Raw genomic sequence first — 26,179 nt, 5'->3', positions numbered from 1 at the left:
ATAGAGAGATAATTACCACAATGAAGCAATCAGAATAATTAACACAAGCCACTTAAACCCAGCTCTCCTTCACACAACACAATAGATCAATTAACCTTTAGAAATAGTGAGGGGACATTAGCACATCAATAACCTGGCTAGCAGGGAGCAGTAAACTGAGACCTATAGGCAAATGTATCACACATGCTATTCTGCCGAGGTAAATGTAAATGGCGCCCCTGCCACAAGCTCCGTGCCCGTGGGACCCGTGGACTCGATGTCCGCCGTTATCCCGCGATCGTGTCACGGAGCGGCAGAACGGGGAGAAGCAAGTGTAAACAAGGCCTCTCTCCCTGTTCTACCTTGTGACAGGACACTGATCGTCTGTTCCCTCTCATCGGGAGCAGCAATCAGGGTCGCGTCACAGTAAGCCCCGCCCCACACAGTTAGAATCACTCCCTAGGACACACTTAACCCCTCCCTAGCCCCCTAGTGTTTAACCCCTTCCCTGTCAGTCTCATTTATACACTAATCTGTGCATTTTTATAGCTGGTCCCAAAATGGTGTCAAAAGTGTCCGATGTGTCCGCCATAATGTCGCAGTCACAATAAAAATCGCTGATCGCCGCCATTAGTAGTAAAAAAAAAATAATGAATAAAAAAATGCCATAAATCTATCCCATATTTTGTAGACGCTATGGCCCAGATTCACAAAGACTTAAGCCTACTGATACGCCGCGTAAGTCCACAGATGCGCCGTTGTATCTATGCGCTTGATTCTGCAAAGGAGATACGCCTGAATTTCGGCTCCATCCGACCGACGTAAGTCTCCTACGCCGTCGTATCTTGGGCGCATATTTACGCTGGCCGCCATTTATTTACGCATCGAATATGCAAATGACAAAGATACGCCGATTCACAAACGTACTTGCGCCAGTCGCATGAGTATACGCCGTTTACGTAAGGCGTACGTCCGGCGTAAAGATAAACCACCAAATAGGAGGCGCAGCCAATGCAAAGGTATGGACGACGGAATAGCCGTCGGATTTTACATCGTTTACGTAAGTCGTACGTGAATGGGGCTGGGCGTAGGTTACGTTCACGTCGTTGCCATTGAGCCGTCGTATCTTAGGGCGTAAATTTGACATGATTCTGAGCATGCGCGCGCATGCGCCGTTCGTTCGGCCCTTCATTTACATGGGGTCACGGTTAATTTCAATACATCACGCCCACTAACTGCCTACTCTGAATTAGGCGGGCTTACGCCGGCCCTTTTACGCTACGCCGCTGTAACTTAGGGAGCAAGTGCTTTGTAAATACTGGTCTTGCCTCTCTATGTTACGTCGGCGTAGCGCATATGAGCTGCGCTACGCCTGCTCAAATATACGCCGCTGTACGTGAATCTGGGCCTATAACTTTTGCGCAAACCAATCAATAAACGCTTATTGCGATTTTTTTTTTTTTTTTACAAAAAATAGGTAGAAGAATACGTATCGGCCTAAACTGAGGAAAAAAATATATTTTTTTATATTTTTTGGGGGATAGTTATTATAGCAAAAAGTACAAAATATTCCTTTTTTTTTTTTCAAAAATAACCGTCTATTTTTGTTTATAGCGCAAAAAATAAAAACCGCAGAGGTGATCAAATACCACCAAAAAAAATCTCTATTTGTCGGGGGAAAAAGGACGCCAGTTTTGTTTGGGATCCACGTCGCACGACCGTGCAATCGTCAGTTAAAACGCTGCAGTGCCGAATCGCAAAAAGTGGACGGCCTTCCTATAGACACACCCCTAAACCTTGTGGACGGCCTTCCCAGAAGAGGTGAAGCTGTTATAGCTGCAAAGGGCGGAGCCAACTCAATATTGAACCCTCCGGACTAATGCCCCGTACACACCATCACTTTATGTGATGAAAAAAAACGTCACTTTCTGTGAAGTAAAAAATGACGTTTTTGAAACTTCAATGTTCAAAGACGAAGTTGCCTACACACCATCGTTTTTCTCTCAATGTTCTAGCAAAGCGAGGTTACGTTCTCACCACGTTTTTCCATTGAAGCTCGCTTCATAAGTAGCTTCTGGGCATGCGCGGATAAAAAAAACGTTGTTTTAAACAACGTTTTTACTACACACGGTCAATTTCTGTGAAGTAAAAGTTGACGTTTTGAAAAACGACACATAAAATTTAAGCATGCTTCAATTTTTTTTGGTCGTTTTTTAGAGGACATAAAACAAAGTTTTCCCCCACACACAGTCAATTAAAGTGACGTTTTTAAAAACGTCATTTTTTTTCATCACATAAAGTGATGGTGTGTACGCGGCATAAGACTGGGATGTCATTAAAGTTCATGTGTGTGTAAAGGCCGGCGTCCCAATACTTTTGACAATACAGTGTATCTCTCCCTGGGGGCTGGGCTGCCTTGAACATCCATATCCGGAGCTCTCCAGAGTGCTGAAACACACAACATTGTATACATTTGTAGCAAAGTGTCATTTCTTCAGTGTTGTCACATCATGAAAAGATACAAGAAATGACTTTCAAAAATGTGACTGAGGGGTGTACTAACTTTTGTGAGATACTGTAGCAATGTTGCTGGTTCGTGGTAATGATGCGCCTATTTTTTTATGAATGCCTCGCCCCTAATTAAAGCACATGCTCCTCCCACAATGGCTTTCTGGATGCACAGGAAAAACATTCTCTGGAAACCTTTTTGCTTCCGCATTCGCCATGTATGTGTGAGGAAATGTGGGGTGTGTGCATTTGGGGTGCGAATGAAGGCTGAAGTGCGTCTCTTGAATACTCAAAACGTCGCATTTGTTCTGCAAAGCGTCCTTCCAAAGGGACCTCCTCTTGGCTGGGTGGTTGAGGCCCTTCGTGTTCAAAGTGAGAAAGTTCACCGCCATGAGAGTTCATGAAGGGAATAGAAACGTAATACGTCACTTACATAAGGTGGAGGCTGGATCCTCAGGAGGACGGGCGCACAGGGACAGTCAGATTGTAGAGGTGACGGAGGTAAACCGGTATGTGGAATCTTCAGTGTAATGAGCATCTTGGTGAGTCCGACCAGCGGGGCAAAATAGAATAGTGTTGCTCACGAATATTCGTATTGCGAATATTCGGCTCGAATATGGCATATTCGAGTATTCGCGATATATTTTGAATTTCGCGGTGAATATTCGCTATTCCGAATATTCAAATTTTTTCAATTTTATTTTTAGAACAGATCACATCCTAGATATCTCCATCGACGTCTAAAAGCATTGCTGGTATGATTAGAGACCCTGGGCCGAGTAGCTGAAGCGTTCATTTTATCTTTCCTGAAAAATCGCAATGCGATTATTCGGCAATAGGAATATCGCGCGATTATTTTCTTCGCCCCTATCTTCCGCATTAGAGCGATTTTTTCAGTTTCATTTTTAAAACAGATTACATCCTAGTGATCTCCATCGACGTCTTAAAGCATTGCTGGTATGATTAGAGACCTTGGGCCGAGTAGCTGAAGCGATCATTTTATATTGCCGAATATTCGCAATGCGAATATTCGGCAATAGGAATATTGCGCGATTATTTTCTCCGCCCTTCTTTTGCATCAGAGCCAATCAGAGTGCTTCTACCGCAGTAGTCGAAATTCCGCAATAAATATCGCATTCGCATTTTGCGAAATTTCGATAAAATATTACGAATATTCTGAGCCAATCAGATGGCTCCTACCGCAGTTGTCGAAATTCCGCAATAAATATCGCATTCGCATTTTGCGAAATTTCGATAAAATATCACGAATATTCTGAGCCAATCAGAGGGCTCCTACCGCAGTTGTCGAAATTCCACAATAAATATCGCATTCGCATTTTGCGAAATTTCGATGAAATATCACGAATATTCTGAGCCAGAGTGCTCCTACCGCAGTTGTCGAAATTTCGCAATTATTTTCGCATTCGCAATAGCGAAATTTCGCAAACATTTCATTTCGATAAAATATCACGAATATTCGAATTTAGCGAATATTTCTCGAATATTCGGCTATATATTTGTAATATATCGCGAAATCGAATATGGCGTATTCTGCTCAACACTAAAATAGAACCGTCTAAACCAGTGGTTCTCAACCTGGGGGGTCGAATGACGATTTGCCAGGGGTCACCGCATCCTGGGCTGTTCCTGTTTTTTACGGCTGCCCAGCTGGGCTGTTCCTGGAGCCCGCGGCCGCCCACTTAGCTTCTTCGCAGCTGCCCATTCAGGTCACAGCATGACTGGGGGGCAGAGACTAGAGGTCAGCTGACTGGTGAGGAATGTGAAGTGGGAGGGGCTGGAGGAGACCCCATCTCCTGATTTCGGCATAGGTGTCACTGCTGCGAGACACCATAAAGCCGGAGACACAGCGAGTAACTCTACCTGTGATTATAGTTGCCATTAAAAGTCCCCACTACAGTTCTCAGATCAGCAGGTGACCTTCATCATGAGCACCTAAGATGGTCGATCAGAACTCCCCCCCTTAATTGCCACTGATCCCACCCCCCCCCCCCCAGAAAGGAGTAAGAGAAGGGGAAAAAAATTAAGAATACATGTGGAATGTGGAGAAATTTCAAGGGGTGTGAATACTTTTTCCCGGCGCTGTAAATTGCTGTTGCAAGCAGATATTTTCTAGATCATTATTTCGTCAATAAAAATCTCATTAAAGGATTAGCGGCAGACACAAGCGATTACCTATTTCTCCTGAAATTTGGGGGATTTGTGCCTCCTCAGCGGTTGGCGGCGTCGGGGTCGCATCTCGTTGAGGAGCGGGAAATGGAAGTTCCGCAAAGGTCAGTTCAGTAAAGCGTAGCGCCGGCGGTACTTTCATTATCACACATTATCTGCCATTCTTTTTATGACTCAAATACATTTTTTACAACGAGCTAAAGATTTTACAATATGGAATTTACGTCAGATTAGAGATTCCTGTGGATATTTTTCTGTAACGTAAAATCAATTCACAAAGTGGGGTGGATTCCGGTACGATTTGGGCTCTCTTATGGCGGCGCAGCCTACTTTTTTAACGATGCGCCTCCATAATTTACCTGCGCTACGCTTCATTCATGAAGCAGTAGCTACGTAATTTGCGCGGGCGCTCCTTAAAAATGCCCGGCGTAAGGGCGCGTAATTTAAATGATCCCGTAGGGGGCGTGGATCATTTAAATTAGGCGCGTTCCCGCGCCGAACGCAGTGCGCATGCTCCGTCGGGAAACTTTCCCAACGTGCATTGCGGCAAATGACGTCGCAAGGACGTCATTTGCTTTAACGTGAACGTAAATGGCGTCCAGCGCCATTCACGATTCACTTACGCAAACGACATAATTTTCAAACATCGCGACGCGGGAACGACGGGTATACTTAGCATTGGCTGCCCCTGCTAATAGCAGGAGCAGCCTTACGTGGAACCCGACGAACGCAAACGACGTAAAATGCGTACGTACGGCGCGCGTACGGCTGTGAATCGGCGTTAGTATGCAATTTGCATACTCTACGCTGACCACTACGGGAACGCCACCTAGCGGCCATCGTAAGAATGCAGCCTACGGTACGACGGCATAAGAGCCTTATGCCACGCATATCTTAGGCTGCAGTCGGAGTAACAAGCTTTCTGAATACAGAAAAGTCGTTACGCCGGCGCAACTAAGCAATTGCGCTGCGTAACTATGGTTACGCAGACGCAATTGCTTACTGAATCCACCCCAGTGTTACCACAGTGGCGGGAGATTTACCAAAACTGGAGGGTGCGAAATCTGGGGCAGCTCTGCGTAGAAACCAATCAGCTTCCGGCTCAGTTCACACTTGTGCAATGACAGACGTCGTTACGAAACACGCCAGGGGGGACAATAAAAAATGCACCACGCACCGCTCTAAAAAAAAAAGTTATGTAGCTGTTGGGCATAGGGCAGCCTACTTAACCACTTCCGGACCGCCCGCCGTTTGAAGAGGGATACCGTTGTTATGGTAGCAGCTAGCTACCATAACCCCGACATCCTCTTCTTCAGCGGGCAGTCCGCTACAGGATAAAAGTGGTCTCTGCGGCGGATTCGCCGCAAGATCACTTTTATCGGCGACGGGAGAGGGCTCCCCTCCTCCAGCCGCTCTCCGGTGCCCTCCGCTGCTTACCAGAGCCAGAGGCGACCCGGTCCTCTCTGTTGCTGTGTATGGAGACGAGTGAGTATCACTGCAGGGAGGAAGCAACGTCATAACGTAATTTCCGCCCACGGCTGCCATCAGGGGGGTACAGGCAGTACACCTGTAAGGGGCCCAGATGGCAACCCTCTTTTCTATTCCAAAGTTCTTGTAAATCTAAAGGAAACATATTCTTTAACTGCAGGCAGGAGGCGGTATATTTAAAGCGGAGGACCAGTGGGAATGCGCACCATGAGTCGCGCATGCCATAGGCTCTAATAGGGGCAAAAAAACAGGACCTGCCAACGCCATGCCACCGAGACAGGGTAAGTGCCAGGCAGACCGCAAGCGGGCGGGTGCGTCAATGTGGCAGCATTCAATGGACAGTGTAGCAGCATTTGATGGGCACAGTTGCGGCATTTGATGGGCCCAGTGACAGCATTTGATGGGGCACAGTGGCAGAATTTGATGGGCACAGTGGCATGATTTAATGGGGCACAGTGGCAGCATTTGATGAGCACATTGGCAAAGTTTGATGGGCACAGTGGCTGCAATTGATGGGCATAGTGGCTGCATTTGATGGGGCACAGTGGAAGCATTTAAAGGGGAGCAGTGGCAGTATTTGATGGGGCACAGTGGCAGAATTTGATGGCACAGTGGCAGTATTTGATGGGGCACAGTGGCAGCATTTGATGAGCACATTGGCAAAGTTTGATGGGCACAGTGGCTGCAATTGATGGGCACAGTGGCTGCATTTGATGGGTCACAATGGCAGCATTTGATGGGCACATTGGCAGAGTTTGATGGCACAGTGGCTGCGTTTGATGGGCACATTGGAAGCCTTTAAAGGGCACATTGGCTGCAATTGATGGGCATAGTGGTGGCATTTGATGGGCATAGTGGTGGCATTTGATGGGCACAGTGGCAGCATTTGATGGGCCCAGTGACAGCATTTGATGGGGCACAGTGTCAGAATTGGATGGGCACAGTGGCAGTATTTGATGGGGCACAGTGGCAGCATTTGATGAGCACATTGGCTGCAATTGATGGGCACAGTGGCTGCATTTGATGGGGCACAGTGGCAGCATTTGATGGGCACAGTGGCTGCATTTGATGGGGCACAGTGGCAGCATTTGATGGGCATCAGTGGCAGCATTTGATGGGCACATTGGCAGAGTTTGATGGCACAGTGGCTGCGTTTGATGGGCACATTGGAAGCCATTAAAGGGTACATTGGCTGCAATTGATGGGCACAGTGATGGCATTTGATGGGCACAGTGGCAGCGTTTGATGCCCTCCGAAAATTTGGTGCACCAGCCGCCACAAAAAAAAAAAGATAAAATGATACTTTAGTTTAAATGGAATTAAAACCCAAGAAGAAGAAAAGTGTAATTATATTGCCGTCCTCAGACCAGCGACTTCATTTGATTTATTTTTGTCGGTTTGTTTCTTGTATTTTATTCTGGATCATCGGTTTTGCTAAATTATTAACTGAAATGATTTAACTTTGTTTTCTTTTTTTATTCTCAGCCACATTTATTATGTTGTTTTTTATATTTTCCTCCGGTTGCTCATCATGTAAAATTATAACCTGTAAAGCGTCAGTTATTAATATCGGTATTGAGCGCCGAACGTCAATCCAGAAATCTGATCTTAAATGTTAATTACAAATCCAAAAAAAACACAAAATTTCAACACTTCTTTCTTTTTTTGTGTTGTTAATTATGTGAAGTAATTAATTACCATAATTAAAGCGCACACTTCCAAAGCTAATTAATAGAACATTTTATTTTACAAGTCCAGCCTGGATGTGTCGGTAACAAATGTTTTGTTTTTTACTCTCCTTCTGTTGGCTTCCGTTTAATCAGTCGGTGCAATTCCATTATATTGCCGAAAATAAAGCCTCGTTAAAATTTTATTTCATCCTAATGTGCCATAAATATCGTCTTCTGGGAACCCCAAATCAAAGAATCAACTGTCACTAAGAGGGTCTCCGGAACTGCTGCATTTCTATGTCCCTGTTGGGTGCTTTAAAGCAATATATAATATAGGTCAGCATGGGCACCATGCGCAACAAACTGCCATGCCACTCCCCACCTCCATCAATGAGCCTTCCCTCCCCACCTCCATCAATGAGCCTTCCCTCCCCACCTCCATCAATGAGCCTTCCCTCCCCACCTCCATCAATGAGCCTTCCCTCCCCACCTCCATCAATGAGCCTTCCCTCCCCACCTCCATCAATGAGCCTTCCCTCCCCACCTCCATCAATGAGCCTTCCCTCCCCCCCTCCATCAATGAGCCTTCCCTCCCCACCTCCATCAATGAGCCTTCCCTCCCCCACCTCTATCAATGAGCCTTCCCTCCCCCACCTCTATCAATGAGCCTTCCCTCCTCACCTCCATCAATGATCCTTCCCTCCACACCTCCATCAATGAGCCTTCCCTCCCCACCTCCATAAACAAGTCTCCCCTCCCCACCTCCATAAATGAGCCTTCCCTCCCCCACCTCCATCAATGAGCCTTCCCTCTCCACCTCCATCAATGAGCCTTCCCTCCCCACCTCCATCAATGAGCCTTCCCTCCCCCCACCTCTATCAATGAGCCTTCCCTCCACACCTCCATTAATGATCCCTCCCTCACCACCTCCATCAATGAGCCTTCCCTCCCCACCTCCATCAATGAGCCTTCCCTCCCCACCTCCATCAATGAGCCTTCCCTCCCCACCTCCATCAATGAGTCTTCCCTCCCCACCTCCATCAATGAGCCCCCCCACCTCTATCAATGAGCCTTCCCTCCCCCACCTCCATCAATGAGACTTCCCTCCCCACCTTCATCAGTGAGGCTTCCTTCCCCACCGACATCAATGAGCCTTCTCTCCCCACCTCATCAATGATCCTTCTCTCCCCACCTCCATCAATGAGCCTTACCTCCCCACCTCCATCAATGATCCTTCCCTCTCCCCACCCCCATCAATGAGCCTTCCCTCCTCACCTCCATCAATGAGCCTTCCCTCCCCACCTCCATCAATAAACCTTCCCTCCCCCACCTCCATCACTGAACCTTCCCTCCCCCACCTCCATCAATGATCCTTCTCTCCCCACCTCCATCAATGAGCCTTCCCTCCCCCACCTCCATCAATGATCCTTCTCTCCTCACCTCCATCAATGAACCTTCCCTCCCCACCTCCATCAATGAGCCTTCCCTCCCCACCTCCATCAATGATCCTTCCCTCCCCACCTCCATCAATGAGCCTTCCCTCCCCACCTCCATCAATGAGCCTTCCCTCCCCACCTACACCAATGAGCCTTCCCTCCCCACCTCCATCAATGATCCTTCTCTCCTCACCTCCATCAATGAACCTTCCCTCCCCACCTCCATCAATGAGCCTTCCCTCCCCCACCTCCATCAATGATCCTTCTCTCCTCACCTCCATCAATGAGCCTTTCCTCCCCACCTCCATCAATGATCCTTCCCTCCCCACCGCCATCATCAATGAGCCTTCCCTCCCCACCTCCATCAATGAGCCTTCCTTCCCCACCGCCATCAATGAGCCTTCCCTCCCCACCCATAACCCTGTCGCCGGTTGGCTGGTTTCCCTTCCTTGGGCCACTTTTGGTTGGTCCTGACCATTACAGACCGGGAACATCCCACCGGAGATGTCGTTTTGGAGTTGCTCTGACCCAGTCGTCTTGACATTACAATTTGGTTCCTGTCAAAGTGCCTCGAAACTTTCCACTTTCCACTCGACAACTTCAGGGACAACATGTAATCTCGCCGCCTATCACATCCCACCCACTTTCAGGTGTCATTGTAACCAGATAATCCCCGTCGATCACTTTCCCTGTCCGTGGCCAGGATCTTACGGCTGATCGGTGAACTTTTCTATCCATGTGATTACATTTTGTGCCGATTTTTTTTTTTCACTTCAGCCGAGATTAAACATAAAAATATATTTTTTTTAGGGGTGATCTCCTCTTATCTCTTCAAATGAATGCATAATATCCCCCCGGCAAGCCCCCGCTGTCCTCTCCACATGCAGCTGCACGAGATCTGAGGCGGTGATGGGCGCCATTTTCTTGTAATTATCTAGGATGATAAATCGCGTGCCAGCTGGTCCCACTGATGTCCGGCATGACTAACCGGCCAGACTGGAAGAACGTTGCTGCCAAGGTAGGAGATTCTTTATTAGCCGCAGCCAAATTACTAAAAAAAAAATTGGCCTGCGAAATCTCGCAAACAACGGACTGCACAGTCTGGCTCTTTTCATTTGCTTTCATTGGCGTGGAACTCCGTTCCCCCCTCCCCCGCAGAGTGTGTGTACGAGGCCTGGAGGAAGTTCTATCTATTGAAGACGATCGGCGTGTTTCCAGAAATGCCGGCGCCGCGTTAGAACATACAGATACCCAGAGCCGGATTTGCTCTCCCTGCCGCGCCCCAAGGCTAGGTTCCGCAATGCACCCCCTCCCCCCCCCCAAATCAACGGAGAATGGCAACCGGATGGCAGGGGCAGGACGGTTAGTTCAAAAAAAAATTTTTTCTTTTTTTTTCACTTTTTTTATTATTATTTATTTGTAGCTTGTCGCTTACTTTTTTTTTTTGTATAATTTCCTTATTATTTTTCTTATTTTTTAACTTTTTATTTACTTTTTTATTTTATTAATTTAATTATTATTTCTTATTTTTTATTTATTTTTTTATCAATTTTTTTTTTCACTTAAAGGGGTGGTTCACCCTAAAAACGACTTTTTTTTATTACACTGGCCCCCCACATTACAATACGATTAAGGCTCTTATTTTTTTTTTTTATGCTGTACATACCTTTGTACCCCGTTGCTTCGGGGGTTGCGAGTCCCGCGGGAGTGGGCGTTCCTAACATGTCTGTGATTGACGTTTTGACCAAAAACTAGCTCCCCCCCGTCGTGTAAGCCGCGTCACGATTGGCGAAAGGAGCCGAACGGCGATGCGCATGCGCAGTATAGCGCCGACTCGCCGTTCGGCTCCTTTCGCCAACCGTGACGCGGCTTACGCGACGGGGGGAGCTCGTTTTTGGTCAAAATGTCAATCACAGACATGTTAGGAACGCCCACTCCCGCGGGACTCGCAACCCCGAAGCAACGGGTGAATATGCTGTACAAAGGTATGTACAGCATAAAAAAAATAAATAATAGCCTTAATCGTATTGTAATGTGGGGTGCCAGTGTAATAAAAAAAAGTAGTTTTTAGGGTGAAATTGGCCTGCGAAATCTCGCAAACAACGGACTGTGCAGTCCGGCTCTTTTCATTTGCTTTCATTGGCGTGGAACTCCATTCCCCCCTCCTTAATCGTATTGTAATGTGGGGGGCCAGTGTAATAAAAAAAAGTAGTTTTTAGGGTGAACCACGCCTTTAACCTTTTTGCTATCACACAGGAGAAAACAATTCCCTGTGTGATAGCAATTGGAGGTGACATGTTCTCTTTATTGACCCTGTCACCTCCAAAACAGGAGTCCTAGCGCTGTGCTAGAACTCCTGTCACGGCTGAGATGGGAAGAGCACAGCTCTCCCCTCTCACTGTGTACATCGGCAGCAGGGACAGGAGACAGACTCGGTGGCTGGACGGATTCCCGAAGACAGAGCCAGCAGAGAGGGGTATGTGGGGTGGGGGGAGAGGGGAGGACGGACGGGAGCACACATTTTACAAGTGATTTCGGCGACATCGCCGCAATCACTTGTTAACGAGCGAGCGGATTCCCCCATAACTTACCGTCCTTAACTGTATGTTCCGGGCGCCGGGGGGACTCCATGCCACTGCCGCCCCTTGGCGCCCTGCCGCCCCAAGGCCTGGCCTCAGTGGCCTTGTGGGAAATCCGGGCCTGCAGATACCCATTCCACGCATTGACATCAGGAGTTCTGGACCCTGACCCTACCAGCACCCTCACCCCCGTCCTGCCCAGGCCAATCTTCTCACAAATAAAGCTTTCTTAAAAAGAAAAAAAAAATTCATAGTTTGTTATAAAATTTTGCAAACAGGTAATTTTTCTCCTTCACTAATGCGTGCTGATGAGGCGACTCTGATGGGCAGCACAGATGGGCTCTGATGGGCTCCGAGAGGTGACACTAATAGGCAGTACTGATAGGCTGCACTCATGGGCACTGATAGGTGGACCTGATTGGCACTGATGAAGAGGCACTGAGAGGTGGCACTGATAAGCAGTACTGATAGGCTGCACTGATGGGCACTGATGACGCTGCACTGATGGGCTCTGTTGAAGAGGCACTGAGAGGTTGCACTGATAAGCTGCACTGATGGGCACTGATGAAGCAGCACACATGGGCTCTGAGAGGTGGCACTGATAGGCAGTACTGGTAGGTAACACTGATGATGAGGCACTGATAGGTGGCACTGCTGGGCACTGATTAGCAGCACTGTTGGGCACTGTTGGGGCTGATGTCTCTTTTAACAGAAGCCAGTTAGCCAGTTATTTTTGTTTACATCCTGGGATCAGCTGTCATTGACTGACAGCCAGGGCTTTCTTACAGCAGAAACGCCCATTTGCAGCCTCACTGTGCCCATTTGCAGCCTCACTGTGCCCATGTTTGCGCATTATCAGCCTCTCTCTGCCCATTGCATGCCTCACTGTGCCCATCTGTAGCCTCACTGTGCCCATTTGCAGCCTCACTGTGCCCATTTTTGCACATTATCAGCCTCACTGTGCCCATTGCATGCCTCACTGTGCCCATTTTCAGCCTCACTGTGCCCATTTTCAGCCTCACTGTGCCCATCTGCAGCCTCACTGTGCCCATTGTTGCGCATTATCAGCCTCACCGTGCCCATTACATGCCTCACTGTGCCCATCTGCAGCCTCACTGTGCCCATCTGCAGCCTCATTGTGCCCATTTGCAGCCTCTTTGTGCCCATTGCATGCCTCACTGTGCCCATCTACAGCCTCACTGTGCCCATCTGTGCCCATTTGCAGCCTCATTGTGCCCATTGCATGCCTCACTGTGCCCATCTGCATACCTGATCTCTGTGTCATGCAGTCAGTCGAAGGCCATCCAGTGTAACAAAGCCCCGCCTCCACCTCATCCTCATCCATGATAGACGGAACACTCAGTTTCCCAACAGTGAGTCAGTGTTCCACCAATCACGGATGAGGACCAGGAGGAGGCGGGGCTTTGTTACACTGGACGGCCGCCATCTGACTGCATGACACAGAGATCAGGTATGCCGATCCGAGAGACTCGAGTATAAGCCGAGGGGGGATTTTTTAGCACAAAAAAAATGATGTGCTGAAAAACTCGGCTTATACTCGAGTATATACGGCATACCCCCTTTCTTCCCCATTCTGATGCAGGTCGTCTTCACCATGTCTAGATGCCAAAATGCATTGAGTTGCTGCCCTGTGATTGGCTGATCAGCAATCTGTGCTACCGAGCAATTGAACAGGTGTACCTAATAAAGTGGCCGGTGAGTATATATATATATAATAATAATCAGCAATTACTAGTAAGAAATACAATCATATAATGAGTAGTGTTGAGCAGAATACGCCATATTCGATTTCGCGATATATCACGAATATATAGCCGAATATTCGAGAAATATTCGCTAAATTCGAATATTCGTGATATTTTATCGAAATGAAATGTTTGCGAAATTTCGCTATTGCGAATGCGAAAATAATTGCGAAATTTCGACAACTGCGGTAGGAGCACTCTGATTGGCTCAGAATATTTGTGATATTGTATCGAAATTTCGCAAAATGCGAATGCGATATTTATTGCGGAATTTCGACAACTGCGGTAGGAGCCATCTGATTGGCTCAGAATATTCGTGATATTTTATCGAAATTTCGCAAAATGCGAATGCGATATTTATTGCGGAATTTCGACAACTGCGGTAGGAGCCATCTGATTGGCTCAGAATATTCGTGATATTTTATCGAAATTTCGCAAAATGCGAATGCGATATTTATTGCGGAATTTCGACAACTGCGGTAGGAGCCATCTGATTGGCTCAGAATATTCGTGATATTTTATCGAAATTTCGCAAAATGCGAATGCGATATTTATTGCGGAATTTCGACAACTGCGGTAGGAGCCCTCTGATTGGCTCAGAATATTCGTGATATTTTATAAAAATTTCGCAAAATGCGAATGCGATATTTATTGCGGAATTTCGACAACTGCGGTAGGAGCCCTCTGATTGGCTCAGAATATTCGTGATATTTTATCGAAATTTCGCAAAATGCGAATGCGATATTTATTGCGGAATTTCGACAACTGCGGTAGGAGCCCTCTGATTGGCTCAGAATATTCGTGATATTTTATCGAAATTTCGCAAAATGCGAATGCGATATTTATTGCGGAATTTCGACAACTGCGGTAGGAGCCCTCTGATTGGCTCAGAATATTCGTGATATTTTATCGAAATTTCGCAAAATGCGAATGCGATATTTATTGCGGAATTTCGACAACTGCGGTAGGAGCCCTCTGATTGGCTCAGAATATTCGTGATATTTTATCGAAATTTCGCAAAATGCGAATGCGATATTTATTGCGGAATTTCGACAACTGTGGTAGGAGAACTCTGATTGGCTCTGATGCAAAAGAAGGGCGGAGAAAATAATCGCGCGATATTCCGATTGCCGAATAATCGCATTGCGATTTTTCGGCAAGATAAAATGATCGCTTCAGCTACTCGGCCCAAGGTCTCTAATCATACCAGCAATGCTTTTAGACGTCGATAGGATGTGATCTGTTCTAAAAATAAAATTGAAAAAATGTGAATATTCGGAATAGCGAATATTCACCGCGAAATTCGAAATATATCGCGAATACTCGAATATGCCATATTCGAGCCGAATATTCGCAATACGAATATTTGTGAGCAACACTAATAATGAGGAGTAAGGATGAGCGGAACACCCCCCTGTTCGGTTCGCATCAGAACTTGCGAACACACCAAATGTTCCTGTGAACTTTAGACCCCATTCACACCTTCGCGTTTTATCGCATGTAGCGCGACGCGAACAAACGCCAGAGGGACAAAATACAATGTTAGTCAATGGGGACGGTTCACATCTGCACGCTGATGCGCCTAACGCGCATCGCCTGTAGTCAAAAGAAGTTCCGGACCCTTTTTTGTCGCGCAATTCGCGCGATTTGCGCGTATTAGCGCGTTTTTTGTTTTCCATTGAAAGCAATGTAAAACGCCGGATACGCGCGTATTGCGCGACAACAAGCGTATGTACACGCGTTTTTGCGCCTTTGCTGCTCATATTTGAATACTGAAAATGAAAAAGAAAGTACATAATCTCAAACAGGAAGTCCCAAAATCACCATTTTGCCTATCAGTATCCCAGCAGCAAGCATGGCATCAGACCTTGGTGATACACTTTCTGTCCTGGAGACAGAGAAATTTATTAGCATGGTGAAGGAGCACACCTGCCTGTATGACATCAAGGATCCATCCTACAGTTTGAGAACAGTGCGGAGGAGGGCATGGGACAAAATTGCCTCTCAGATATATCCTAACTGGACCGAAATGGAAAATAAAGACAAAAAAGGTAAACTCCGGCGAAAAGTAAAATGAACATAAGTAGATATTATATTTGTTTTTTTTGGAAATTCAATGTTTGTATAGTCATACTAGGGGGGTGAGGAAGGGAATGTGTCCTCAATATAGTGTTCTAACCGTGTGGGAAGAGGGTAGACTGGTGGAGGTGACAGACCTGTGTCACTATCTGCAAGAGACAAAATGTGCCCGTATAATATTTGTGCTGACTGCCGTCTTGAAGTGGTTAAATAAAATATCTAGTGACACCACCTTTTGTAAGAACCTATGCTGCTACACGAGTGTCAGGCCGGGTACACACGAACAAACATGTACGGTGAAAGCGGTCCGTCAGACCGTTTTCACCGTACATGTCTGCCAGAGGGCTTCTGTACGATGGTTGTACTAACCATCGTACAGAAGTCCGCGCGTAAACAATACGCGGGGCGTGTCCGCGTCGTCGCCGCGACGATGACGCGGCGTTGACGCGGAGACGTGGGCGGGCCTCCCATTTAAAGGCTTCCACGCATGCGTCAAAGTCATTCGACGCATGCGAGGGACAGCGGGCGCCTGGACATGTACGGTAGGTCTGTACTGACGACCGTACATGTGCGAGCGGGCAGGATTCCAGCAGACGGTTTTAAAACACGTTCAGGAATATTTGCCCGCTGGGAAAAGGCCCGGCGGGCAAATGTTTGCTGGAATTCGGCCCGCTCGCGCCCACACACGACCGAACATGTATGCTGAAACTGGCCCGCGGACCAGTTTCAGCATACATGTTTGGTCGTGTGTACGGGGCCTCAGATTTGGCCGTTTGCTAGCCTTCCAATGTCCTGACGCACTATGCCCCCCATTGACACAAACAATGGGGCACTGCACTGTATTATTCAATGATAACAATGATGGTATACTATTCCACCTAGGAGGATTAGTATACCATCATTGTTATCAGTGCATCAGTACATCAGTTATGTATACAGTACAGTGCCCCCATTGGGGGGATACTCCCCTTCCTAGTAACCAACAACCCTATGTTACCACTGAGGCAGGACCTGTGAGTTATTGTTCCCATCCTGACACCATGACACCGATTTAAAAAAAACCTCAAAATAAAACAAACATGAGACTTCTTAATACATTAATAACATATTTTTATTTTATTGTATTACAACAGCATATGATGTATTCTTCAAAAAAGTACGTCAAGCATTGACAGTCTCACAAAAAAAGAATAATATTAATAATTAAATGGAATCCAGCTGCCATGGCACCTGTCCTTCAGGAGACATAAAATATGCGGCATATTGATCCCGTACATGGGAGCCCTGCCTGTTCCCACGGACACCAGTCCACTGAGCTCTTTCCAGAGTCTCAGTAACCGGTTCTTCGAAATCGAAGCCATCGCGCTGCCTCACAAAATTGTGCAAGGCGCACGCAGCTTTGACAGCCGTGACGGCATTCTGCATGTTTAACACTATGGGAGTGTGCAGAAGCCGCCACTTATTGGCAAGTATTCCAAAAGTGCATTCAACTACTCGCCGTGCCCGGGTTAGGCGGTAGTTGAATACCCTTCTCTCCTCTGTCAAACTATGCCCCGAATAAGGCCGCAGGAGGTTTGTCCCCAAAGAAAAGGCCTCATCACCCACAAAAACACTTGGTAGTGGAGGGCCATTTGTGCCTGGGAGAGGACGGCATTGTGGTAGGTCAAGATCATCTGATCGCAGCATTTGACCAAAGTTCGAGTTTCCAAAGATGGTTGAGTCCGCGCTGCTCCCATATGACCCAATGTCTATGTAAGTAAAACAGTAGTTTGCATCTGCTACAGCCATCAATACAAAAGAGAAATATTTCTTGTAATTGAAGAATTCACTTCCACTTCTCATGGGCTTCACAATCCTAATGTGCTTCCCATCTATTGCTCCGACACAATTAGGAAAGTTGCAGCGTTGCCAGAATACCTCCGCAATCTGTGCCCATTCCTGTGCAGTAGGTTTCTTGAACACTACCTCCTGGAGAACCTCCCATATAGCAGAGCAGGTGTCACGTATAATATAACTCGCTGTCGACTTGCCTATACGGAAGGCATAATGTAGACTTCCAAGAGACTGTCCAGTTGATAAATATCTACAAAGAAAATAATATATATTATTTTATTTTGTTTTTGACAGTGAAACAGATAAAAGACAAATGGAAGAGCTTTCGTGACGCCTATGCAAGATACATGAGACTGGTAACAAGTAACAGGAGTGGATCGGCGGCATGTCACATCAAAGAATACATTCATGCTAAGGAATTGGAATTCTTGAGACCTTCATTGAGTTTGGCGAGGTAAACTATTATCTGTACTAAGGACAGTGAGCGCAATTGGTATACAAAAGTTATAATAATTCATTTATATTTTCAGGACTGAAAACAGCTGGGAGGAAGCTGCTCCGACCGCCCCTGTCGCGATGGATAACAGCAGCCGAAATTCGTGTGATGAGACACTGGAGGGTCTGGAGCCGGAAAGCCAGTTGGCCAGTTCATCTCAATCTACGCCGGCAACACCTCTGGGAGAGCTGCAGACAACGCCAAGGCCGGTGCCGCGTGTAGCTGCGAGGGGGACCAAAAGAAAAGCTCCGGAATCAGACCCCAATGTGACAATGATGCTACAGATCATGTCAGAAATGAAGGACAGAATGGGTACTAATACTAATACCCCTTCATACGGAAACAAGTCGGCCCAATGTTTGGCGGAGTTAATGGACAGGGTTCCCAAAAGCCTACAAGCCGATATGCTGGCAGGTACCATACGGTACATCAACACATTTATTCCACCTGAAGAACCCTACCTATCCCCAGAACCACCACCACCGTATGGCCCCTATGCTAACCAACACCCGCAACATCTGTCAGCACCAACACTTCGTCACTTCACAGCACCACCTTTTCACAGCCACCTACCTCAACACGCACCACCTTACCCGACTCAGACGCCCACACTTTCTACCCACCCTCAACTACCAACACCACCTTCTGCATACACTTCCTCAACACTCCCTGATCCGCCTTACCTGCATACGCACACTTCGACAATGTCACCTTACAGACGCCCACAGACGACACCTTCTGCCTACCATCCCACGACTTCACAAACATTTCATCTACCTCCACAACCTCCTACTTACCCTTCTCGCACGACATACCCTTCCGATTACACACACCTGCCTACACTCCCACCTTACAATCCTCAACCTACACCAACACCACCACCACCACCACAACCACCAGCAACACCACCATCACGTTGGCCGCATGGTACAACATCTAGATCTGATTGGTCTAGTTTTGGCAAAGCCATAGACGCTGGCATATCGGTGGATGACCCAGGGGAATCCCCAAGTTTCCAAAAACTGTAATGTTGTGTTATCAGACTCTAGTTCAACTGCAGTCAAATTATTTGTTTTCTATGAGCTACGTTAGCTTAAAGTTTGTTTTTTGACCAAAAAATAAAAAAAATTAAAAATAGGATGAATATAGTTTATAATATACTTCCTAAAAAAATAAAAAAAATTGGACCTTGTAAAACGTGTGTTTTTTAATATTAGATGCATATACAAATATAATATTATTGGGTAATGTATGCAATAGTGTTTGTAGTGTTTGCTTTCTGCCTATCACGGAGGCCCTCTCGTCCGAGGACGAGAAGGCCCCCGTGATGGACGAACACTGAACACAGTGCCTCATAGGACGCTGAATGTTCCGCCTGTCACGGAACAGAAGATGTAGATGGCACGTCTTTTTGAAGACACATACGGGCAAGATTCGCAAAGGTAAGGGCACGGTCTGAATGGGTCAGGTCAGGACATGTAATGGGGCACAGTCTGTCATGTAATGGAGCACATTCTGTTATGTAATGGGGCACAGTCTGTCATGTAATGGAGCACATTCTGTTATGTAATGGGGCACAGTCTGTCATGTAATGGGGCACATTCTGTCATGTAATGGGGCACAGTCTGAATGGGTCAGGTCAGGACATGTAATGGGGCACAGTCTGTCATGTAATGGGGCACAGTCTGAATGGGTCAGGTCAGGACATGTAATGGGGCACAGTCTGTCATGTAATGGAGCACATTCTGTTATGTAATGGGGCACATTCTGTCATGTAATGGGGCACATTCTGTCATGTAATGGGGCACAGTCTGTCATGTAATGGGGCACAGTCTGTCATGTAATGGTGGCACCGTGATGCGAGTCATGAATAGTAGGAAGGGGGTAGGTAGTTATACGGTGAGTATAGAATTTTGTTATGGGCACTAGAGCATCATTTTGGAACTTTTTACCTCAGTGTGATGATAAGTCGCTCCACAGGGGGTATGGAATTGCGGAAATAGGTGTCCATCCTCTGTAATCTACCGCTGAGCAGTTCTAGCAACTCATCAAAACTGTTAATAAAAATAAAAACGTTTTTTAGTGGACATGGAAAGGTACAATGTCAAAAACAATGAATACAGATAATTTTTACAAACCTTTTCATAGACATTCTGGTGTAGTCCAGGAATTTCTCCTCGTGCTCTCGGAGATCTTTATAAAGGACCCAAAACTGTCCTGTTTCTTCCCGACCGGCAATAACAGGGTGGATCCAATATCTCCGTGCCCTCTTCCTTCTCCTCTGTCCCTGGTATAGCATATACGAGGTGGCAGTGACTGCTGCCATCATACATGCCATCTCATCGTCGTTCATTTTGGAATGGGAAGCACAATGATGACCCGGAAGAGGTATATTCACACAGGAAGAGGAAAATAAAAATCCTAGGATAGCAACAAGTGATGTCAGGGATTATCATTTTTCCTATTGGATTATAAGAAAAAATACGAGGAACAAAAACGTCGGTAAACGCTGTATGCAAACGCGCGCATACGCGCGCATACGCGCATATTCGCGCGACAAAACGCCGGAAAAAACGCCAAAAAAAACGCCTGAAAACGACGCTATTGCCTACGCCTAGGTGTGAATGCAGCCTTAGAACCCCGTTAAAGTCTATGGGACTCGAACGTATGAAATCTAAAGTGCTGATTTTAAAGGCTAATATGCAAGTTATTGTCCTAAAAAGTGTCCATACGGCGCCTGCGCACCGACGTTCGGCTTCTTTCGGCAACTCGTGACGCGCAGTATGCGACGGTCGGAAGCCTGTCAATCAATTAGGAACGCCCAGTCCCGCAGAAGACATACCCGGAAGCGGCGGTGAAAATACGGTATGTACGAAAAAAAAAAACAGCCGATTGTCATTAGGACAACTCGGCTGAATGTAATGTTAGAAATTTATTTTTTGGGTGAACCTCCACTTTAAGGTCTCCCAACAGCGCCCTTTCAGATGGGGGCTCGTCCGGGATAACTAATACTTCCTTTCAGTAATCAATAGAGATCATGAATATTACATTATTAACCACTTCCATACCGGGGGGGCACTTACGCACCTTCCCGCCCAAGCCAATTTTCAGCTTTCAGCACTGTCGCACTTTGAATGGCAATTGCGCGGTCGTGCGACATGGCTCCCAAACAAAATTGGTGTCCTTTTTTCCCCACAAATAGAGATTTCTTTTGGTGGTATTTAATCACCTCTGCGATTACTGGAGCTACGCTGCATTCACGAAGCATTTGCTCCGTAATTTGCGGCGGGGTTTCGTAAAAGGGGCCGGCGTAAGTGCGCGTAATTTAAATGATCATTTAAATTAGGCGCGTTCCCACGCCGAACGTACTGCGCATGCTCCGTCTGGGAAATTTCCTGACGTGCATTGCGGTAAATGACGTCGCAAGGACGTCATTGGCTTCGACGGGAACGTAAATGGCGTCCATCGCCATTCACGAACGAGTTACGCAAACGACGTAAAATTTGAAAATCGTGACGCGGGAACGACGTCCATACTTAACATTGGCTGCGCCTCCTATTAGCAGGAGCAGCCTTACGGCGAAAACTACATGCGAAAACAACGTAAAAAACGATCGCCGGCCACACGTACGTTTGTGAATCGGCGTAAGTATGCAATTTGCATACTCTACGCTGACAACTACGGGTGCGCCACCTAGCGGCCAGCGTCAGATTGCACCCTAAGATACGACGGCATAAGAGACTTATCTGAGGCTACAGTCGGCGTATCAAGCTTTCTGAATACAGAAAGTAGATACGCCGGCGCTACTTAGCAATTACGCTGCGTATCTATGGATACGGCGGCGTAATTGCTCTCTGAATCTACCCCAATGATATCATTTTATATTAGCTGGATTCACGTAGATGGGCCTAACGTTAGGCAGGCGTAGCGTATCGCATATCTACTGATACGCCGGCGTAACTCTCTCTGAATCTGGCTATATATCTATAAGAAAGTTAAAAAGTGTTTTTAGGGAGTGTTTTTTGAAGATATATTTAACTAGAGATGTGTTTTTTTTAAAGTATGTATATATATATATATATATATATATATATATATATATATATATATATATATATATATATATATATATATATATATTATATATACCTTCCCAAAAATCACTCATCTCTTCAAAAAAAAAGATGTTTTTCTAAAGGTACTATCATACATGTATAATGATATCTACACTCAAGAATGGATACCTGCATATGACAAAATATATATATATGCTTAAAAAATCTCTTGTTAAATATATCTTCTAAAAACACTCCCTAAAAACACCGTTTACCTTTCTTATAGCTATATAAAATTATATCAAGGACTTTACTGGTTGGTGTAAGCATTGTGGCTTTTTTAATATTTAACTATTAATTTATTAATTAATTGACAAATTTATAATGACAATTATTTTATAAATAAATTGTGATATATACACCTTTAACCACTTAAGCCCCGGACCAATATGAGGCCTAAAGACCCAAGGTGTTTTTACAGTTCGGGACTGCGTCACTTTAAAAGACAATTGCGCGGTCGTGCGACGTGGCTCCCAAATAAAATTGGCGTCCTTTTTTCCCCACAAATAGAGCTTTCTTTTGGTGGTTTTTGATCACTTCTGCGGTTTTTAGTTTTTGCGCTATAAACAAAAATAGAGCGACAATTTTGAAAAAAATGCAATATTTTTTACTTTTTGCTATAATAAATATCCCCCAAAATCATATATACATTTTTTTTCCTCAGTTTAGGCCGATACGTATTCGTCTACCTATTTTTGGTAAAAAAAATCGCAATAATCGTTTATCGGTTGGTTTGCACAAAATTTATAGCGTTTACAAAATAGGGGATAGTTTGATTGCATTTTCATTTTTTGTATTTTTTTTACTACTAATGGCAGCGATCAGCGATTTTTTTCGTGACTGCGACATTATGGCGGACACTTCGGACAATTTTGACACATTTTTGGGACCATTGTCATTTTCACAGCAAAAAATGCATTTAAAATGCACTGATTACTGTGAAAATGACAATTACAGTTTGGGAGTTAACCACAGGGGGCGCTGTAGGAGTTAGGGTTCACCTAGTGTGTGTTTACAACTGTAGGGGGGTGTGGCTGTAGGTGTGACGTCATCGATCGTGTCTCCCCTATCGTGATCCGACAGGTGTAATTGACTTACACCGTCGGATCTTAGGATGCAATTCTAGGCCAGCCGCTAGGTGGCGATTCCATTGCGGTCAGCGTAGAATATGCAAATGACTAGTTACGGCGATTCACGAGCGTGCGCTTTACCCGTCGCTCTAACTTTACGTTGTTTCCGTCGAGATACGCCGCGTAAAACTAAGACTGCCCTCTAGGTGGACTAGCCAATGTTAAGTATGGGCGTCGTTCCCGCGTCGAAATTTGAAAAATCACGTCGTTTGCGTGAGTCGTCCGTGAATGGCGCTGGACGCCATTTACGTTAACGTCGAAACCAATGACGTCCTTGCAATGTCATTTAGCACAATGCACGTTGGGTAATTTGACGGACGGAGCATGCGCAGGACGTTCGGCGCGGGAACGCGCCTAATTTAAATGGTGCCCGCCCCATTTGAATTAGGTGGGCTTGCGCCGAGCGGATTTACGTTACACCGCCGCAAGTTTACAGGTAAGTGCTTTGTGAATCAGGCACTTACGCTGTAAACTTGCGGCGGTGTAACGTAAATGGGATACGTTACGCCGCCGCTGCGCAACGTAAATGTACCTGAATCTGGCCCCCTATTTTTATTGATTAATAATGTAATATTCATGATCTCTATTGACTACCAACAAAACATACATTTTTATTTTAACCATACATACATACATATATATATATATTAAAAAAAAAATTTTTGGTAAATATATCTTCTAAAAACACTCCCTAAAAACAAGTTTTAACTTTCTTATAGATATATAAAATGATATCAAGGACTTTACTGGTCGCTGGTGTAAGTAATGTAGCTTTTTTTAACGACCAACAAAACATACATTTTTATTTTAACCATATATATATATATATATATATATATATATATGGTTAAAATAAAAATGTATGTTTTGTTGGTAGTTAAAAAAAGCAACATTACTTCTTCAAAAAAATTCACACATCTCTTAAAAAAAAAACAAGTTTTAGGAGATGTTTTTCTAAAGGTATTATCACACATGTATAATCACATCTACACTCAATAAGTAAAAAGATATATGTATAAAAAATATATACATGTATATTACGCACATTATGTGATAAAAAAAATGTATATATATTAATAATGTAATATTCATGATCTCTATTGATTACCAACAAAACATACATTGTATTATATTATATTTATGGTTTAAATAAAAATGTATGTTTTGTTGGTAATCAATAGAGATCATGAATATTACATTATTAATATATATACATTTTTTTTATCACATAATGTACATAATATATATGTATATATTTTTTATACATATATCTTTTTATTTGAATTTTTTATTTTTAATACATACATTTTTGTGTATTATGTATTTACATGTATTATATGTATAAGAAATATATACATATATATTACGCATATTATGTGATAAAAAATGTATTTATATTAACAATGTAATATTCATGATCTCTATTGATTACCAACAATACATACATTTTTATTTTAACCATAAATATATTATATTATATTTATGGTTAAAATAAAAATGTATGTTTTGTTGTCAATCAATAGAGATCATGAATATTACATTATTAATCAATAAAAATTGGATTTTCATTACAGGTGTATATATCACAATTTATTTATAAAAGAATTGTGATTATGAATTTGTCAATAGAGTCAATGATGTGGAAAGGTGTAGGGAAAAATAGAAACCGTAGTGACCCAAAAATGTACACAAATAGAACTACAGTATGAATAGAACTATAAAGTAAAATATTGATTTCGATGCCTCAATTGAGGCCCCCAGGTGATAAACTGTAAAAGGTATAGATCCAGTAATTTTCTCTTTCCCATAACCGTTTATAACGTTCGGCTTGGGGGAAATGATCGGAGATGACCTCTATAACCCAAACATGTAATCCTGAAGATGACTGTTTGTGAAACTCCTTATAATGCCTCGGGACACGAAGTTTGTCGATGGCCTTTTTTGATAAAGTTCCGGCGCTCTCCAAACCATTTACGAAGGGCATGCATAGTGCGACCCACATACTGCAGTCCGCAGGGACAGGGCATGCATAGTGCGACCCACATACTGCAGGCCAAAGGGACAGGGCATGCATTGTGCAACCCACATACTGCAGGGACAGGGCATGCATAGTGCGACCCACATACCGCAGGGACAGGGCATGCATAGTGCGACCCACATACCACAGGCCGCAGGGACAGGGCATGCATAGTGTGACCCACATACTGCAGGGACAGGGCATGCATAGTGCGACCCACATACTGCAGGGACAGGGCATGCATAGTGCGACCCACATACCGCAGGGACAGGGCATGCATAGTGTGACCCACATACTGCAGGGACAGGGCATGCATAGTGTGACCCACATACCGCAGGCCACAGGGACAGGGCATGCATAGTGCGACCCACATACTGCAGGCCGCAGGGACAGGGCATGCATAGTGCGACCCACATACTGCAGGCCGCAGGGACAGGGCATGCATAGTGCGACCCACATACTGCAGGCCGCAGGGACAGGGCATGCATAGTGCGACCCACATACTGCAGGCCGCAGGGACAGGGCATGCATAGTGCGACCCACATACTGCAGGCCGCAGGGACAGGGCATGCATAGTGCGACCCACATACCGCAGGCCGCAGGGCCAGGGCATGCATAGTGCGACCCACATACCGCAGTGCGCAGGGACAGGGCATGCATAGTGCGACCCACATACTGCAGGCCACAGGGACAGGGCATGCAGTACGTATTCTGATGAACATGTAAAGAAATCAGGTATGATATACTTCTTTCCCTTACATGTAAAATCTTTTTGCCTATGTGTCACGTGTTTACATGTGAGGGATAGTTTTTTTTTTTTATATCATTCTATATCAGGGAGAGTAACCCCTACGCCTCCCACCTAGTGTTCTATGGACGTTACATTGATGATGTGG

At 45.2% G+C, this 26,179-nt stretch overlaps 2 protein-coding genes across 2 annotated transcripts; one reads left to right on the top strand and one right to left on the bottom strand.

Annotated features, from left to right (window-relative positions):
- Nucleotides 1-16,453: 16,453 nt before the first annotated feature.
- On the bottom strand, nucleotides 16,454-20,559 carry LOC120931056 (protein ALP1-like). The gene is made up of 3 exons (XM_040342179.1): nucleotides 20,160-20,559; nucleotides 19,974-20,075; nucleotides 16,454-17,775 (listed from the first exon to the last, which is right to left on the bottom strand). The coding sequence occupies exons 1-3, from the start codon at nucleotides 20,372-20,374 to the stop codon at nucleotides 16,896-16,898; spliced, it is 1,197 nt and encodes a 398-aa protein (XP_040198113.1). The 5' UTR covers nucleotides 20,375-20,559; the 3' UTR covers nucleotides 16,454-16,895.
- LOC120931057 (leucine-rich repeat extensin-like protein 5) lies at nucleotides 17,767-19,175 on the top strand. The gene is made up of 2 exons (XM_040342180.1): nucleotides 17,767-17,979; nucleotides 18,056-19,175. Exons 1-2 carry the CDS (start codon nucleotides 17,873-17,875, stop codon nucleotides 19,047-19,049), a joined length of 1,101 nt encoding a protein of 366 aa, XP_040198114.1. The 5' UTR covers nucleotides 17,767-17,872; the 3' UTR covers nucleotides 19,050-19,175.
- Nucleotides 20,560-26,179: the final 5,620 nt, after the last annotated feature.

Source organism: Rana temporaria, chromosome 3, assembly GCF_905171775.1.
Source record: "Rana temporaria chromosome 3, aRanTem1.1, whole genome shotgun sequence".
Lineage (NCBI taxonomy): Eukaryota > Metazoa > Chordata > Amphibia > Anura > Ranidae > Rana > Rana temporaria.
The sequence above is the reverse complement of the archived record's forward strand: the minus strand, read 5'-3'. Positions and strand labels throughout refer to the sequence as shown.

Excerpts from the sequence above, each read along its gene's own strand:
- LOC120931057 (XM_040342180.1), top strand. The coding sequence starts at position 17,873 with ATGAGACTGGTAACAAGTAACAGGAGTGGATCGGCGGCATGTCACATC. Across the intron at positions 17,980-18,055 it reads CCTTCATTGAGTTTGGCGAG|GACTGAAAACAGCTGGGAGG; the intron begins GTAAACTATTAT and ends TTATATTTTCAG.
- LOC120931056 (XM_040342179.1), bottom strand. The coding sequence starts at position 20,374 with ATGAACGACGATGAGATGGCATGTATGATGGCAGCAGTCACTGCCACC. Across the intron at positions 20,076-20,159 it reads ACCAGAATGTCTATGAAAAG|TTTTGATGAGTTGCTAGAAC; the intron begins GTTTGTAAAAAT and ends TTTTATTAACAG. Across the intron at positions 17,776-19,973 it reads CGACTTATCATCACACTGAG|ATATTTATCAACTGGACAGT; the intron begins GTAAAAAGTTCC and ends TTTTCTTTGTAG.